At 39.2% G+C, this 19,296-nt stretch overlaps 1 protein-coding gene across 1 annotated transcript in view; it reads right to left on the bottom strand.

Annotated features, from left to right (window-relative positions):
• ASAH2 (N-acylsphingosine amidohydrolase 2) overlaps positions 1 to 17,380 on the bottom strand; it is a 63,058-nt gene extending 45,678 nt beyond the window's left edge. Inside the window, exons 1-7 of the mRNA XM_081074176.1 lie at positions 17,265 to 17,380; positions 15,116 to 15,247; positions 11,676 to 11,878; positions 9,717 to 9,866; positions 3,317 to 3,493; positions 2,305 to 2,432; positions 1,061 to 1,138 (exon numbers count right to left, since the gene is read on the bottom strand). Of these exons, the coding sequence (XP_080930302.1) occupies positions 1,061 to 1,138; positions 2,305 to 2,432; positions 3,317 to 3,493; positions 9,717 to 9,866; positions 11,676 to 11,878; positions 15,116 to 15,242 (863 nt within the window). The 5' untranslated portion in view covers positions 15,243 to 15,247; positions 17,265 to 17,380. The remainder of the gene's footprint in view (positions 1 to 1,060; positions 1,139 to 2,304; positions 2,433 to 3,316; positions 3,494 to 9,716; positions 9,867 to 11,675; positions 11,879 to 15,115; positions 15,248 to 17,264) is intronic.
• Between the last annotated feature and the right edge of the window lie 1,916 nt (positions 17,381 to 19,296).

Genomic DNA, 19,296 nt, shown 5'->3' with positions numbered 1-19,296 from the left:
ATCTGCACTGGGGGGCTGGGGGGTGGGTCACAGCCTCAATATTTCTCTTCACCCCTTATTCCTTTCAATTTACTGTTCCTTTTACTCATACAGAACATTGCACTTAGGTATTTCATAATTCTACCTGGCAGAACCTCACCACCGTTACTAACACTTATTATCAACAGTCTAAGGACTCCCTTTGTCCTTTAGTTCTAGAGAGAAGAAAACTGAGACGCGGAGCAGTTACGTAACTTAGCCGACGTAACAGAACTAAGAAGGAGGAGAGCCCAGAGTGAACCCAAGCCATTTGACTCCAGCACTCAAGGGGCTATCATCTACTTCCTTAGGGAATTTCTGCATCATTTGGAACTCCACACATCAAGGTGTCTTGTATTGTTACCCACCCAGTCAATTCCCCAAGTCAGGCCAATTGCAGCAAGGAAAATCACATGTGAATGCAAATGCCTTCTTTTCAAAGAAAACAAACTTCGCATGTTTTCTTATGTGTAAAAAGATGCTAAAATCAGTGGCATGCTATAATTTTAACTCATCTGCTTCCTTTAAGGGGCCTCAGTTCTGTTTTCAAAACTAATTAGCATTGTCCTATTTAGACTTAATCCTTTCAGGGAAACACAGGTAAATAATCTCAAATTCATATTCATTTGCCTGGTTGATCAGACAGTCTTTTTCATTTTACCAAGAGATAATTGTTCACCATCATAGAAGTTACACATATCAGACCTTGATCTAGTCATCGGCACTAACATTTTTTGAGTCTTTATATAGTCTATGCCAGATGCTGTGCTGAACTTTTTCACCCAGATCCCTCCTTTCTATTAATGTAATCCCTTCATTAGCCTTTTTTTATAGGTGAGGAACTAAAGTCTGAGAGGCTGAGCCCCTTGGTCCTAGAGCCCATGGCTGGAGGGAACTCAGATGTGTCTGAGTCTGGACTCTTAACAACTCAATTTATTCTCAGCCTCTACTGCCACTATTCTAGTCTTTTCCCCACCCTCACCCTTCTAATTAAGGAAAGTTATCCAGACAGAATTTTTAAAAAAAGTTAATAATAGAATACCTGATAAGGCCCAATTCATCTCCATTCAAATCTACCATTTTCAAGACAGTCATTTCCTTGTCTGTATTTGAAGAATACCTAGTCACCAAAATAAAGAAAGTTGGTCAGTTTTCTGGTAGAGACTGGCACCCATGTATGAAAAACAATAGACGTTGGCACAGAAGCAAAATCCAACACACCTCTCCGTAAGCTGGGCTCCCTGACGTGCTGTAGTCCTACAAATTGCATCCTGGACCTCTTTCCTCAGCTAAAGAAATGGTTTGCAGCTGTGATTGGAGTGAAGGGCTTTAGGTGAGCTAGCTGACCTAATTTTTATGTAATATATGCAATATTACATAACATGTATTGCTTAGAAAAAGTATCTCTCTTTGAAATTTCTATCAGATCAAATTTTAATGGACTCTCTTAAAAATAGCAGGGAATATACAAAATCAAAAACATTCATGACCTGCAATTTAAAGTGTGTTTTTATGTTCTTTCAAGGGACATCAGATTATATTTTCTAAAAATCAACTCTTGAAAGCTATTGAAAAATATGTAGACAAATGTAAAATGTCAAATAGTCAGGTTGAACTGAGATACTATTGTACTCGGCTCATCACTTAAAAAAAAAAAAAAGACAAAATAATCATCTCCCCTAGTTGTTCATTCAATTATTCTAGGTTTATTTCTTCTGTTTCGTTCCAGTTTTTTTATTATTATTCTTTTATCTCCTCTCTCTTGCCACATTCTCCTGGACTAAGATGATTATTTCTAAATAACATAATAAAAAAAGCTATTCATTAATTTAACAAACACTTGTTATGCACAATTTTATCTCTATTTTACAGATGAAGAAACTGGGAGCCAATAAATTAAGATAAGTAAAACACGTATTATCATCAACATACACATCCTAAAGGTCACACAACTAGGAAGTGATAAAGCTAAGATGAGACCACAATTATATCAGATTCCAAAGCCTGAGTCCTTCAAATATTCACACTGACTCCCACAGCCCTCACAGTAGGAAGATACATTCACAGGTTGGTGTGTGTTTCAATGTTAATTTTTTATTACTTAAAAATATAAATAAATATTTAATAAAAAATAAACATGTCTTAGATTATAAACATGTTTTTAAATTATTTTAGTTTTAATACTTTTTTTCAGGAGCTTACCATAGTCAAATAACAACTCTGGTCTTAGATTCTGTAGCCATTTCCTAAAGGAAACATGATCACATTTTGATAATTCCCCCTCACCTTTCTCTCTCTGACAGTGGATTCTGAAGGTAAGAAAAAGGGCTTCGGTTGATCTGTGCACCATCCACGTTTCCTTTATTGATAAAGAGTTTGCCTGGTTTCAAATTTGTGTGCGCTACCTCAATGCTCTGTGGGTTAAAAACAAAAAGAGTTGTAAAGTTCGAAATCCTGATGGGATATTGACTTAGTAAATATACACAGAAGAGACCCTTGGACAATGTCCTTTGCCTCCAACCTGTTCCCACTATGATATGAAAGCTGGAGAATCACAGGTCTGGCTGGTGTCATTCTGGAGGTAAGCAGACATGACCTTCAAGGTTGAGACAGAGGAAGTGCTATGTATAGAGAAGCGCAGTGCGATTAGCACCTAAAGCTCTCAGGACTGCTGAGTCAGGCGTGATCTGCCATTTCAGATGGCCCAAATGGGAGACTTGACTCTTAACAACACTGGGACAGAAATTGTTAATATGTAGGTATTTCCACCCTTCCTACGCGCTCCATCCCAGCACCTTCTAAGGCAGACTTTTTCAAACTTTGAGAAGCACAGTACGCAATACAATTTTCATCATAACTTAATACACATCAACATATATATTCTAAAACAAAAGTTTACAAAACAAATTGTATCCTTAATACGGAAAGGTTGGAATGTTTGTAATTACTTTTGGTTCCTTGATGGGTTTCTTTTCATGTGACTTTGTGCAGAGCACAGACCATGTGGAGCCCTATAATTTAAAAGGGTTACATTCAAAATGTGTTCTATTTCTTTAGATGACTGCATGAGGCTTACTGCCATAGAACCCTCCTCTCCCAATCAGTCAGTGCCTCAAGCTTAACAACCCACAGCTCAGGACCGGAAGCTACTAGCGAGTCAGGAAGGGAAATGAAAGGTAGGTGGTAAGACTGTGCTCAGACCAAGACCCTGCAGGGACTGTCTCAAGAGCACACAAATCCACTCCTAAAAGACTCCGAGCCGTAGTAAACAACAGCTGCCTCTGGGTTCTTTGCCTACCTTCATGATGCCAGTGACCATGTGCTCAAAAGTCCGATTGCTAAATCCTTCACTGGCAATTACAAATACAGTATACTGGAAAAATCCTGCTGGACCTGAGTGTGTGTGAGTGCCACTCAGGATAACATTGTCTCTTCTGTACAGGGAGCCATATTTACTCTGAAGTCTCTTCAGGACCTTCAAGAAAGAAAGAAAGAAACTGGACTAAGAAGAGGAATAACATAGGAGTTTAGCATGAGAAAAGGCTCTGATTAATCTAATCACTGATCCATATCAATGACATTCCTGTCAAGTGGCCTTTCACCATATGTATCATCACAGTGTATCTATAGCAGATAAATAGTTTATATAGTAGAGATAGCTTGACCATATCATCATACTAACAACAATTGTAATAGCTAACATTTTATAGATTCTTGCAAGGTGCAAGCATGCACAATGCTAGGAATTACATACATTATGTCATTCAAAAGCTTTGTAACAACCCCAAGAGATATTTTTAACCCTATCTTTTAGCTGAGAACATTGAAGTGCACAGAAGTGATTTGCCTACTGATCTAATGACACAGCCTGAATCCAGATCCAAGTCCCTCCAACTATAAGATCCAGTGCTCTTATCCATTCATCATTCCACGCAGAGCATTAATATTCGGGCACTCTTCTAAACATTAAGAATATATGAAGTTCCTACACTGAGAAGTTTTTATTCTAATGAGGGAGAAAAATAATAAGCAAATAAATATGTAATATTATATAGTGAGAAACGCTATGAAGCAAAATATTGCTGATTAAAGAAAAAGAGCGTGATGGGTGTTAGTGAGGAAAGATTTTTCCAAAGATTTTACCTTTCACCAGAGGTTTAAATGAAGAGAGCAAGCTGGTCACTCAATACCTGGGGGGAAAGCATCCTGGAACAGTGAACAGACAGTGCAAAGGCCTCTTTACTCAACTGCCTAACTTCCGAAAATGAAGAACTCAATATTCCCTGCCACAGATCATTACAGTTATTGGTCTCGGAAAAGCCAGCACTATGACCTAAGGACACCCCAGCAATCCTGTGGAGAGGTCCATGTGGAAAGGAACCATCTTGTCGGCACTAAGTTGTTAGCCACGTGGGTGAGAAGCCTATCAAGCCTTCAAACAACTGCAGCCCAGCCCACACTGAGTTCAACCTCATGACACAGAAGTAATGCTATGTGACTTCTGTTCTAACATAAGTTAGAATTACCCAACCCAGCCTCTTCGGCTTTCCTGACCCACAGAAATCCTGAGCAGTGATACAGGATTATTGTTACCTTCTGTCACTGAGCTTTCTGGAGAGGCTCGTTGTACAGCAATACATGACTAATATAAAGAGACTCAGTAAATGTTCATTGAATTAATTACTCAATGAACATCCAAACGCATGATTAGTATATTTGTGTGATACATACACCTCAAGGAAACAACAGAAAGAAAATTAGTGATGTTGCTGTTTCTGAGTACCTGTTTCTCATTATGCTTTAATCAGAGGCAATTTGAAATTTGGTATCATTGCAGCTTCTTTGTGAAAGATGCATTGACATTTTTATGTCAAAAATCATTCAAATCAGCAAAAGTGTCAAACCCAAGCCAGCTTTCCTCAATGTAATATATTGTCACCTAATACTAGGAACAATGATAAAGGCTCATTTATGACACAGATGACAAATACTCTTTCTCTCATGCACTCAGTCCGATTAATGGTGGTTGCTCTCAGGAGTAGTGTGTTCAGATGGATTCTGAATCCAAATCTGGGATTAACAAAAAAGAGTGACTTTTTTGATTAGCAGTGCTATCTGCCTTGAGTATGGCATAGGCAGTGGTATGCTGATAAACTGTCTCTTTAAAGAAAAAAGAAAGCCCTCATTTGTATTGTTTGCCAATTTCCGCTGTATGAATACTCCTACCATAGTCAATTTCAAGGTACCAAAAATTTAATAACCAGCTCACAAAGTTCCTGAATATTTAACAATCTGAAGCTGGTACAAGCCAGTTCTAGAACATCGCTGGTATGTAAGGGAGTAGCAGCAACTTGTGAGCTATATACTTAACACACATAAAGACATCTAGTTAACCTCTTCTATTTTAGGTGAAGAGCTACACCACCCTCATTGTAGTCATGGAATCACTGAATCAGGAAAACGATCTTACAAACTATCTTGCCTCATTAACCTCTCCATGTTCCAAACACCAATTGCTAGGTTATCAAGTTCATGTGCTGAAGCAATCTTGTGACACCAAGCAACTGTGGAAAGGGAACATGATATAATCTGAGTAACATCGTTCTGACAAAGTAACCCACATTCTCCACCTCAATAAGTTTCCATATTCCTTCTGTTTGATCCTAACCCCAGCCCCAACTCTTCATCACTCTTACATATTCTTCCACACAGTAGCTACTGAACTCATGGAGAAGACATATCTGTAAGGAAATGGGGGAACAGTCAATGAAGGGAATGAAAGCTTAACTAAGGTCAAAGGCTAATATTCTTACAATTCTGTAGCCCTAACCAGAAGGTAGTGAAAAAAAGAATGGTGGGTCAACTTTTAAGCTCCCCTAACCTTACCCCATTTTTATTCATAAAAAATTATAGTGTTAGGATTTTAGAATTAAGTCTATTTATTCAGGCTTATTTAAGAAGCAAGCTCTTAAAAATATAGAAATTATAAATATTCAATTTTAAAACAAAAGTATTATCAACAGCTCACGGAAATTTTATACTAAACTGCTGTCTCTAATTTAAAATTAGAAACATGGGACTTCCAGGGAAAAAAAGAGAAAAATAAAAACTCAATCATCTAATACCAATGCCTGCAAATAGCCATTATAAATAGCATGTTTTCTACTTCATGAAAGGGGGGGTATTTTAATATAGAGCAAAGAATTTACATTAATGGCTACAGCTCACTTCTTTGTCTTCAGTTTCCATTTCATTTCCTATTACTGACACTCTTGGGAATATGACAGAGAGATTTAGAAAGTAATTCTGTTTTCCTGTCCTGCTTCACTGCTCAGAGGTCATCCTTAATCTTTATTCCATGCTGGAAATTTTACCAATCTTAAATCTGAGACTGAGAACCTGCTTAAAACCAGGTGTTATAAGTAAGCTTAATGGTACTTGTTTAGCTACATTTATTTTTCACACCTTCCCTTGGGATCACTAAGTGGGTTCATTTAAAGACCTTCCTGCTGGGTCTCAAGTTGCATGAGGAAGCAAAACTAGGAAGAGACAGTTAAATGGTGCCCACTATTGACTTAATAGCACCTACAACCCAACACATCAAACTCCTCTCTCTTCCACTCTCCACCCCCAAAGTCTACCTTTTGACGCTCCTATTTCTATTATGACACCACCATTTCCCATTCAGAACCATCTTTGATTCCTCAGGAAAACAGTATAGTGCAGTAGTAATGAACATGCACTCTTGCCACCAAGATGCCTATGTTTGAATCCCAACTCTGACAGTCTTCACTGAGTAACCTTGGACAAGTGACTTGATCCTCTCAGTTTCCCATTCTGTCGAATGACATAATATTACGTCCCTCATACAGTCATTTGGAGGATTGAGTTAATTAATATATAAACATATGTATTAATTATATATATGGAACAGTGCCTGACTCATCATGGAAGTATGTTAAGTGTTAGTTCTTATGTCTATTCATCCTCAAATCTCATTAGCATTTAATTTGACCTCTTACCACCATTTAGTCTCACTGCTGCCCTATTGGTTTAGGATTTTTGTGCCAGGCTCATATAACATAGAGGAAACTGCCAGGCAAAGTTAAAATCCTTCCTGCAACTCTACTTGTCCTTTCTAGCTCTTTCAGCTGTCCAACACCCTGCAAAACTCCTCTGTTTGAAATGCCTAGTGTGATTAGTGTTTTCCAACTGAACTCTCACCAATAGAGTAATATTAATTTAAAAAATTTGCCAATTTGTGTCCTCACCTCTAGTTCTAGTTTATTGCAAACCACCTCAAATATCACTGTCTAATTAATCATTCTAACTCAAAAGTTTTCTAAGAATCCCCATCACCTACAGAATTAAAAAAAAATCTGGCATGCCCGGACCTCTACAATTATGACCAACACACTTTCCAGGTACATCTCCAATTACGTGCCTAGGTGTGTCCTAATAGAACTAATCTCTGTCCCTTCAGAGAAGTGTCTACATTCCTCCCTTGTGCTTCTTCTGTGTTCATGCTGTCCCCTCCATTTGAGAGCTCTCCTTCCCAATGTTAATCATGTAAAATTCTGCCCATCCAAGTGTCACTTCCACTTCGAAAATTTCCATTTCCTGAATCCCCATGTGGTGGTTTTAAAATACTGTATGGATTTTATACTCCTTTGATATTCCTGCCTTCAAGAAGTAAAGCTTAACTTTGTTCTCCCTTAGTGTGAAATAGGCTTAGTGACTTGTTTCCAATGAATAGATCAGGGTGAAAGTGATGGTGTGCAACTTCTGAGCCTGGGTTAGGAAAGGCACTGTGGCTTCTTCCCTGCTCTTTCTCCTGAGTTTCTCACTCTGAGGGAAGCCAGCTGCTCTGTCACAAGGATATGGACAGTGGAGAAATGAGGACTTTTGCCAACAGCCACATGGGTGAATCTTCTTGGAAGTGGATCTTCCAGCCCCAGTCAGGCCTTCAGATGACTGCCGTCTTTGCCAACATCTTGATTTTCAGATACCCTAAGCCAGAACCCCCTAGCTAAATCAGGCTTGAGTTCTTGACCCACAGAATGTGTGAGGTAATGAATGCTTGTTGTTTGAAGTCACTATACTTTGGGATTGTTTGTTACTCAGTAATAGATAACTAATTCACCACTATGCTTTTACTTCAATGAATTATAGTTATTTGCATATTTCTGTCACAGTCCTTTCTCCTACCCCCAACTACGTAGTGAGCTCATAGGGGACATGGATTATGACTCACTTAGCTGTGTGTCCCCTGAAATGACTGGCAAAGTAGGTTATCAATGCATTTATTTTTCCTCCAAGATAAAGAAAAATATCACTTTTAAGAATATGGGCTCTCGGACCAGATATTCAGAACCAAGCTTTACCATTTGCTAATTGTGTAAATTTGGAAAAGTCAATCATCTTCTTTAAGACTCAGTTTCCTTATCCATAAAATAGAGATCACAATAGACCCACATCAGTTTTGTTGTAGTGTACGGGTGAGGAAAATACTTCCTCCCCAGCTCCTCATTTTTCATAAATGGAAGAGGCTTCTGTTCCACTCTCCAAGAGCAAGTGAGATTGGAGAAATACTTTTAAGCCCTCGTGTCACCCTTCTCACTGGTTCACTCATACAGTGGAGTGTACCATTTAAAATTCTGCCCATTCAAGTGTCACTTCCACTTTGAAAATTTGTATTTCCAAAGTGTTTAAAAGGTGAAATTATTGATAGAACATGACATTGACTGATGGACATTTAATGGTCACTGTTTTGTGTACTCATCTCATTTCTTTCTCACATTCATGAATATGCAAGAAGACATTAAGGAAGCATATTCTCTTTCTGTGACCAGAACCTATGCAGAAAATATAACTAGGTCAGGGCCTAGAAATTGGCTTAGAGAGATAGACTTGGAAGTCCATATCTATCACTCTATTTCTCCCTTCTCTCTCTCTCTCTCTTTCTCTCTCTCTCTCTCTCTCTCTCTCTCTCTCTCTCTCTCTCTCTCTCCCTTTTACAAGTATCAGGTAGCCCAGGACATCCACCCCATCTATGCACCTTTCTGCTAAGCTCAACATGACCCACAGGTGAGTAACAAGATCTAAATTTACAGAAAATCATAAAAGAATCTGCCATATTCTACAATACAGTTTAAGGATTAAACTAACATATTCTTTTAAATTTTTATTATGGAAAATTTCAAACACATACAAAAAATAATCAGTGTCATATAATGAAACCCCCATGGGCTATTACCCATCTTCAACAATTTATGGCCAACCTCATTTCAGTGTTGTATTTTAATTCTCATCTGGTTCCTTGCATCTATTCTCAATTTTCTAAAAACTTCAGGGAAGGGTTACTGATTAATTGGCATTCTCAGAATTCTAACAAGAAGACTAAATGAGAGAATGTATTTGAAAGTCACCTGGAACATAATAAGCTACAAGAAAATTAGCATTAGTAATGATGATAAGCCACCAGCAGAATTGAAAGAAAATTTTTATTAAGATGACTTAGAATGGAAAAATGAGGCTGTTCACCTCACATGATTGTCTGCTGTATTGGCAAGAGCTTATAATGTTGAGGGTAGTAGAAACTTACTGTATGAGAAACCAGGAGGTCTTAGTTACAGTCACAATTACCCACAGAATTTTCTTTTCAATCATGTCATTTCTTTCTCACGTGAATTTCTTACCTCCAGCCTCATTCGTTGGGATACCATGCCTATGTCGATGCTGACAAACACCATTCGATTTGACCCATCAGGTTCTGCCAGGACGAAAGCACGACTGAACAACCTGGTAAGAAGGCCCCGTGCGTTCTGGCCATTTTTACTGTAGCCCATCTAAAGAGGAAGAGAGAATCAGAACCACTCTGTCTCACTCCACTGCTGCCAGAAAGCAGGCTCAACCATAGAAGAAGAAACTACTTAGGAAAGACAGAGACAAACAATGCAGGTGACACCATAGCCTTGGATGAGATATGTGTTTTCAAGAGTAAAGCCAACATCGTAAAAGAGGTTGTAGTCTTCTTGGTAGAAACATGTAAAGGCAAAGTAGTGATCAGCTATGGTTGAGGAAAGAGCTGATCTGGCTCAGAACTTCATCACTATACTAGAGACCTTTTGGTGCTTCTCATTTCTTTGAAAAAAAAGTTTTCTCCCGCTAAGGTACTACACAAGAAAATAGTTCCCCTGCCATCCACTTTGCCCAGAAACATCCTGAAGATTGAAGGCTCCCTCATTTTGATTGTTGATGTGCGTCCCCCCTTTTTTTTTCTGAAGAAAACGGTTTCTTTATGAATAAGTAATCTTTACTGAGAGTACTTCACCCTGGCTTTTCCCATGTTGTCCCTCTCTAAGGCAAATCAGAACAAATACACCTTTTCTAAGTCCCTTCTCTCACCCTTAAAGTATACCCACGTCTTTAGAATGCTCCCTCTACTGCTTGCTCATGTGAGTCTTTATTGAAAGTTCACATTCCAGAGTTGCTCTTCAAAACAGACAGCAGGGAAGATAATTGGTCCTTGAACAATTCAGGTTTGAACTGTGCAAGTCCACTTATACATGGATTTTTTTTTCAATAAATGCAGTCGGTCTTTTGCATCCACAGGTTTTACAACCACAGATTTAATCAACTGTGGATTGAAAATAGTGATCGAAAATAGTATTTTCACATTTCCAACCACAGATCAAAAATACTGTTTTGATAAATCTGTGGATGTGAAGTGCCGACTATAGTTAAGTCTTAGGGGAATCAAAAGTTACACGTAGATTTTGGACTGCAGGGGAGTCAGGACCCCTAACCCTCACATTGTTCAAGGGTCAATTGTAATTTCTAGAATCTAAAGATTATTTAGTAGGAGGGAGACAATCCCATCAGACAATTTCATGCTCTGGTTTCCCAGGGAAGGGTCGATATAAATGGTATGACTGCCATCAAAGCCATGAAGTAGCAGCCAAGACATACATAACACATTGAAGGGTTTTACTTGGCTTACATTGTGTTGGCCCACGTTAGGTTTCCTGTTTTAACTACTAGAGTTGCCTACATTTTCCAGTTGAGAGATTTAAATCCTCAAATCTTCAATCCAGAGATTTTTCTGGTTTCTCTTGAACAAACTGTCATATACAGCAACCCTGAATCCACATTCTTACAGGCAACAATCAGCTAGAGCTATTCCCTTTCTAGTTGTACCATAGTCCTACCGTCCCCAAATTGAGGGCTCACTAGATACGCATCATCTTACACTGGCCTACTTCTGTCATTTGTGGTACCTGCACAATCCTATCTCCTAGAGTTGTTTTGAACAATAAATATGTTAATGCATGTTAAAAATTTAGAGCAATGGCTGGCTTACAGCTTTAGTTTTATTTACATATTTAAACATCTTACATAAACATTTTACTTGTTTGTTTCCACTGCAGACAACAGCCCTGTCACTTCATAAAAAACAGCCACCAGTCTTTACAAGAGAGTTGTGGTTTGACTGAAAGTTCCTTTCTTCCTCATAACACAATATTCATAGTTTTAGACAGCAGTGAAGTGAATGGAAAAGTGAGAAGACGATGATGCAATAATCAGAAATAAATGCATAATGAAAAAAAAGAAAAAATTTTGTTTCAGTCTCTTTGAGGAGCCCATGATTTACCTACCAAGTTGATATCTGCTACTTGTCCTGTGCAGTCAGCTCGCCCAACACCAATATGGTAGCCAGTGAAGTTCGTAAATAGAGGAGGCGCCGGGGTACTAGTTACTGGGGTACTAGTCACTGGGGTACTAGTCACTGGGGTACTAGTCATTGAGGTACTAGTCCCGTCGGTGACTGTGGGGCCCTGGGTAGCTGGCAAACCTGAGTCTAAAAAGAGAATAAGATATTTGAGAAACAACAATTCAGCCTACTTATTTGTCAGCATGAATTAGAACACATAGGTTCAGGTTCCCAAGGAAAAAAATCTTTGTATACTCTCTTATATGTAAGATATTTGATGATAATTATCTCAGGAACTTGTTTTATATCAGTCTTCAGGAGGATCTTTTTCTTGAGCTGGAGATGTTTCAGCCGAACAATCAAGGCATCCATCAAATGTCGTTCAGCTCCTTATCACAAGCCATTCCTTGTCAAACCGGTCTCCCTTCATTCACTCACCCTGCACGTCTGCACCAGCCCAGCAAATCAGGTGCCAGTTTCCTGGCACACAACCTACTACATCCAGCCTCTGGGTATTTATTTCTACCCTTCTCTTCATCTCCCTCACTCCTTTCTGTTCCACCAATCAGTCTCCACTACCAACTTCAAAGCTGGTTCATTTTCATCAGACTCAAATCCAGCTCAACCCTTCATTTCCAGTCCCAGCTGTCTCTACCCTGCTCTGATCCCCCTCAATCTTCTCAAGACTTTTATTCTTTTTTTTAAAGATTTTTATTCTTAACACAACCTAGATCATTATACATTTGTTGACACAGTTCTTCTTTTGTTAGTGATTCTGATATCACCATATGTGTGTGTGTGTGTGTGTGTGTGTGTGTGTGTGTGTGTGTGTATGTATTTATATATTACACAAATAGCAGGGAGGTAGTGATTCAGAGGATAGGTGCCAGAAACAAACAATCTGGGTTGGAAAACTGAATTTACCTGAAAAATCACTTAGGCTACTTCATCCCAATTTCCTCATCTATAAAATGATAATAATACCCTATCTCCTAGAGTTGTTTTGAACAATAAATATGTTAATGCATATTAAAAATTTAGAGCAATGGCTGGCTTATAGCTTTGGTTTTATTTACATATTTAAACATCTTACATATACATTTTATTTGTTTGTTTGTTTCCACTGCAGACAACAGTCAGGGGTGGCCAAGGCAGCAAATGTCAATGTCACAGGGATTCATGGTAAGAAAGTACTTAGGCAAGAGATTAACAACTAACTAATTCTGGGAATTTGGGAACTCAAAAACACTTAGCGATCACCTCATCTAGGATCCTCAGTTTTACATATGAGAATACGAAAGCCCAGAGAAGTGACTTAACCAAGATTTCACAGAAAGCGTATGAATAACGAGGTGCCCAAACCAGCTCCTCCAAGTCAGAACCTGAGAATCTTCCAACTACATTCCAGATGGAGTTAGAACCCATGTCTTCTCATCCCCAAGCTCACATTTTCAACAAGGCATCAAGTATTGCAAGGAAGGAAGCATGCACCTTTGCTAGTACCTCACTGATAACCAATGTAGGAATATGATACCAACCAAAGCAAAACCTAGTCACATAGCCCAGGGTAAGCTCTTTGTAATCTCAGAGTCTCAGCTTCCCCATCTGTAAAATGGCACTAAGACTAGCACCTACCTTCACAGGCATTTTATGAGAATGAAATGAGAGAATTATGTAGACTCCTGACTGCAGTGCTTGACACATAGTGACCCTTCAATAAACAACGGGCGTTACGTAATTACTGATAACCTCCCTCAACCTCTGGATTCTCTCATTTTAAGAGCTAAAACTAAGTCTGCCCTATAGATCCTTTTATTTCTAGCAGTCCCATACCCTGCTCTGCCCACTGGCACAGATAGGGACATGGCAGAGAATACGCTGGAAAAGAAAAAAGGCCACAAAAGAGAAAACTGAGGTGAAAAAAAAAATGCTGTCTCCTTTTCCACTTGGCCTGAGACCAGCCCTCCCTTTACTTTGGTTAAAGCACTCAATCTCTACTGTCTTCTCTATTCATTGAACAAGTATACAACCTAACACCAAAGTAGAGCCTTCATCAAAGACCCATGGGCCTAGATAGTTTTCAAAAACGAAATTTATTTTTAACATTAAAAAACAATTAAGAGGTGTTTAAACATCCCAATTTCTAGCATCTCTGGAAAACTCAGGCAGTCTGGGTCCATATGATGTTATAACCACGAACAGCTGGCACTGTGGAAGGACTGTAGACCCTCTTCACCAAAATCTCAGCTGCCCCACCCAGGTTCACCTCCCCACTCCACCTCACTTACAGAACTTGATTGGCCCTTGTAACTATTTGAATTCAAGACTCTTTTCTCTAAGTCTTTCTAAAGACTAATTGATAGTCACTGGGTCTTTCATTCTCCTTTTGCCCCCATAAGAAGATGATGCCAAAAAGAGACAAAGAGAAAGAGAGAGGCTCGGGGCAGAAGTTCACAATCCTGGGCCTGAAAGAATCCTGAACTGTGCTTAGATCAGTGGAAAAGTGAGAGACAAAAAAATGCATGTGAGATGCTGTCAACTCTGGGGGCAAAGGTAAACTTCATAAAAATTGCTATCAATGCAGAAAGAGCAAATAATGTAAAGGTTAGGTGGCTATCCCAGGCGATTAAGTACGTATTGAACTGTCCTGTTATCAGCATTATCAGCAGACACTCTTTCTTGCCTTAGTGTCCCCAGTAATCAAGAAATTTCCTATGGGCCCAACCCGGTGCCTCAGGTGGTTGGAGCTCCATGCTCCTAACTCTGAAGGCTGCCGGTTCGATTCCCACATGGGCCAGTGGGCTCTCAACCACAAGGTTGCCAGTTCAACTCCTCAAGTTCCACAAGGGATGGTGCACTTCGCCCCCTGCAACTAAGATTGAACAGGGCACCTTGAGATGAGCTGCCTCACGGATGACTCAGTTGGTTGGAGCACAGGCTCTCAACCACAAGGTTGCCAGTTCGATTCCTTGAGTCCCACAAGGGATGGTGGGCAGCGCCTCCTGCAACTAAAATTGAACACGACACCTTGAGCTGAGCTGCCGCTGAGCTCCCGGATGGCTCAGTTGGTTGGAGCGCGTCCTCTCAACCACAAGGTTGACGGTTCGACTCCTGCAAAGTGGGCTGCGCCCCCTGCAACTAGCAATGGCAACTGGACCTGGAGCTGAGCTGCGCCCTCCACAACTAAGACTGAAGGGACAACAACTTGAAGCTGAACGGCATCCTCCACAACTAAGACTGAAAGGACAACTTGACTTGGAAAAAAATACTGGAAATACACACTGTTCCCCAATAAAGTCCTGTTCCCCTTCCCCAATAAAATCTTAAAAAAAAAAAAATCCTATGGGTCTAAGAAAAGCTTCCAAGAGAGCTCATGACACTTGCCTTTGTGATTTTCAATGGTCCCAGTGGTGATAAACAAGAGGCTGAGAAGGGCCACGGTGATCGCAGTCATCATCAAAAGGAGGAAAATCAGAAAGGTCTCTAATGTGGAGAAGGTTTGTTTGGCCATTTCTCCTAAAACAAAACAAAACAAAACAAACAAACAAAAAAAAAATCAGAGAGAGAGAGAGAAATGGAAGAAGAAATATGGGACAGGCAGAAAAAGACAGAATCACAAATTAAAATGCATATGCTTCAAGCTGCCCAAGGTTACGATATCTTAGCTCTTTCATATGAATCGACTATACCAGGAAGTACAGAGCACATTTGCCACTAGTACCACATTCCAAACCTGTAGCAGACAAGACCAATCAATCACAGCAGCTTTGATAAGTTTAAATGGGATTTCCAAATCCTTCTCAGCGCAGTGCTCATCCTGGCAGCCATCACTCATCATTTGGCATTGGCAGCTAAGCTAAAATCTATTTGCATTCCTTGACTACATAATTTCTGCTTTCATTTATGGTGATGATGCTGTTTTGGCTCTCTACATGGGTCTGGGTTGGTGTACTTCTGTCAACAGGGATGACTAATCCATTCACATTGTTCGTACTAATTGTAAGAAGCTGGCTGGAGTGAGGGCTGTAATCTGTGGTTACGGACAAAGCAAAATTGTCTTGTCCACATGGCGGTGAAATCCATACCTTTGGCCTTTAAACTCTATGTTCTAACTTTCAATTACTACTGATGAGCAAATGGCATGGAAAAGGGGGTTAGCATCTCTAGTCTCAAGCCAGGTATTAGGAAAATTTCCCTCTTCAGTAAACAGAAGATCCCACATATTTTGCTAACTGTGTATCAAAGGATGAGGATTAGGAATAATGATAAAGATAAAGATAATCCCTGTGTTCTACAAAGCAGAAAATGTCCTAATAGATTCCTTAAGATATTTTAGGAGAAGAATTCATCATTGGGACTCACTGGGACTATAGAAGCTAAAAATCCATACAATGTAGAAGGAGAAAGTATAATATGGTAATTAAAAAATGGATTCTGAAGTCTGACTCCAGAATTTAAATCTCATTTCTGCCATTCACTGCAACTTGGAAAATCCCCAACAATTAGCCTCCATATCCCCATTTGTAAATAGGAACACGATGATAATAATTTTAGTACCTATCTCATAAAGTTTTTATAATAAGAGGAGATGATACAAATAATAACTTATTTATTCCATGAAATGTAGTAAGTGCTCAAGATGTAAATGTGGCCACGTGGTAGGAGCCTGTGTGACAAACAGACATGGTTCAAAATCAAACTCTTTTTTTGCTAGTTTTGCTCTGCTGAATTGATTACCACTATTGGCCCCTTACACAAGTCAACAGTGGCCCTTGATTTAACATTAGAGTTTCCACCTCTGACTCAGATTTCAATGATGTACCTCATGTGTCTCACTACTCTATTTCATTGCCAGAACTACTGCCAACATATTACATTTCTTTTTGAATACATGAGCACTATTTATTTCTCATCAATGATTAAAATCTGAATTTGAAAGTTAAGGCAAATGTCTTGTCTGCCTTCAGAAGTCAATTGAACCTTGGAGAGCTGAATCAATAATTATACTTTAAAGGATTCTACATTTTTCTAATGGTTCCCACTTAAGTTAGCATAATCCTGTAAAGTCAATGATGAGGCTCTAATGACACAATAGCAGGCCAGCTACTTGCCACATCTTTACTGTGCTGAGGTCCCTGTTTCTCAAGACTGTGAAAGTGAAAAGCAGTGGTTTGGCAAAATGGGTTTCCAAAGCTAAGAAAAATGGGTGAGGCAGTAGTTTGCAGTAGTTTCCAGCTAGACTCTTCCCAGCCGACCCTTCTCTTACTTTAATAAATCTTCCTTGTCTTAGGAAAAAAAAAGAGAATGAAAGAATTAAAGGAAGGAAGGAAGGAAGGAAGGAAGGAAGGAAGGAAGGAAGGAAGGAAGGAAGGAAGGAAGGAAGGAAGGAAGGAAGGAAGGAAGGAAAGAAAGAAGGAAAGGAAGGAAAAAAGAAAAAAAATAGGTGAAGGTTTAGGGTTTCATCAAGCTCTCTGAGGCAATGGATGACTCAAGATCTCTCCCCCCTTCTCCAAGAAAATGCAGGCGTTCTTACCAGATTCAACCTCTCAAAAGAATTTTTGCATCCAGGAAAGCAAATGATGATCCAGAATCTTGTTTTCTGTCCCCTTGCACGTTGCTCAGCTAAGACTTCTCCGCGCTTCCTGAAACCTAGGAAGGAAAGATTTTTCACACTGATGTCCAGGAGAGTTAGAGTTCTCATTATCATACTTTTGTGGGCTTGGTACAAGGATGAGATTAAAGTGTATTGATAACAAAAGGCTTATTATATGCAAACTCTCCCCTGGAACAGCTTGACACTGAGGTAGAAGTTACAGAAGGCCAGCTGGACTAAAGGTCATTTCAGCCTTTATACAGCTCCTCCAGCAATGTCACAAGCTGGGACACACACAAACACATACACACACACACACCCCAAAAAAAAAAGCACCTGCTTTATTTTCCACTGGTCTCTCAACCAGTGATCAAGATGAAGTGGTAAGGTATGCTGGACATTAAGGTGGGCTCCAGGTCCCGTTGGGCAATAGTTAAATAGATTTCAGAACAGAAAAGTGTTTTCAATTTTTAGATTCTCATGTGTAAAAAGAATGCAAAAGTTTAGATTAGCTAAGAATGTGAAGAATGAATATACAACAGGGCAGCAATGCGGCACAACTATTAAACTCATATTGAAGGAAAACAACTCGACATGAAAAAATTACGAAATATTATTTTAAGTTTAAAAAACATCATAAACCCATTTGTGTAAAGTACACATTACTTACATGGGTGTGATCATGGAGATTGTAAGAAAAGTAAGTATAGCAAAATGGCAAGAAGTAATTACCTGATGGTAAGATTATGGGTGGGTTTTGTTTTCATTTTTTGACTCTTGTTATTTTCTGTTATAGCCATGTAACACTTTTGCAATAGGGAAAATACAAATGTTACTTCTTGGAGAATGGGGGTGTCCAAAAAATGTATACAAGTGGACACTTTCGTCAGTGTTGCTCAAGCAGTAGTTCATCATAATCAGAAGTGTCTGGACGCTAACGGTAACCACTTTGAGGACCTCTTGTAATTGCAGAAGTCAAACGTGACTTGTATTCATCTTTTATTATCAGTATATATTGAGTATTACAACTTTAATACAGTTTTCCTGTCTTACAATGTGCACGCATTTTTTGGCACCCTCTATATATAGTATATAACAGCATGAATTTAAACAATGACCCACAAGAGTCAAAGAGAGTAAGAAATAGGCCCAAACTCTTTTTTCCTAGTAAACCCAAGTGGTTTGAAGACCACATAGGCCATTTAATATCTCACAGAGTTTTTAGAGAGACCAGACACTAAGGTCCATCCCTCCTTCCTTTCGTTAGCATTATTATGAAAATACTTGTGAGGCAACACTCAATTCAAGAATACAATACAGAGTGAATTGCTCCCTCCCTGCTACCCTAATTCCCAGCCACTATGTTCCCATTCTAGAGGCAACTGTGACCCACTTTTAGTGAACCTTTCCAAAATGATTCTATGTATATTCCTATGTATTTTTGACACAACAAGCACAATTCTGCTTTTCTTCACTTAATGTATACTGGAGAACGTAACTAGGAAATGGTCTCATTCTTGTTAATGGCACTGGACTATTTGCTTTTATGGTATATCTGTTCTGTAAATTCCTAGAAGCAAAAATGCAGGGTCAAAGGTGAATGCATTTAGAATTCGGTATCAGTATTTGCAAACAGTCCCTAGAGGGGCCAGGCCAGTGTGCATCAGACTTTGTTCCACATACCTGCACTGACAGGATATCTCAGGCTCTTTGACCCTTGCCACTCTGACAGGTGAAAAAATGGTATTTCTTTATGATATTCATTTTCATTCTTTTCTGAATTGAGCCAAATATACTCATATATTTAAAAATTAGAGATATAAGTGACTTCAGATAGAGAACTTAGTAACATATTTTTGCTACCTCTCTGCTACTACAGAAAGGAACAGGTGAAACTGTGGTATTAAACAAGTTTTTTGTGTGTTTCTGTTAGAATCCTTGATATCGAGCAAACAGATGCCAAATCAAGCTA

Source organism: Rhinolophus hipposideros (genome assembly GCF_964194185.1).
Source record: "Rhinolophus hipposideros genome assembly, chromosome: 15".
Classification (NCBI taxonomy): Eukaryota; Metazoa; Chordata; class Mammalia; order Chiroptera; family Rhinolophidae; genus Rhinolophus; species Rhinolophus hipposideros.
The sequence above is the reverse complement of the archived record's forward strand: the minus strand, read 5'-3'. Positions and strand labels throughout refer to the sequence as shown.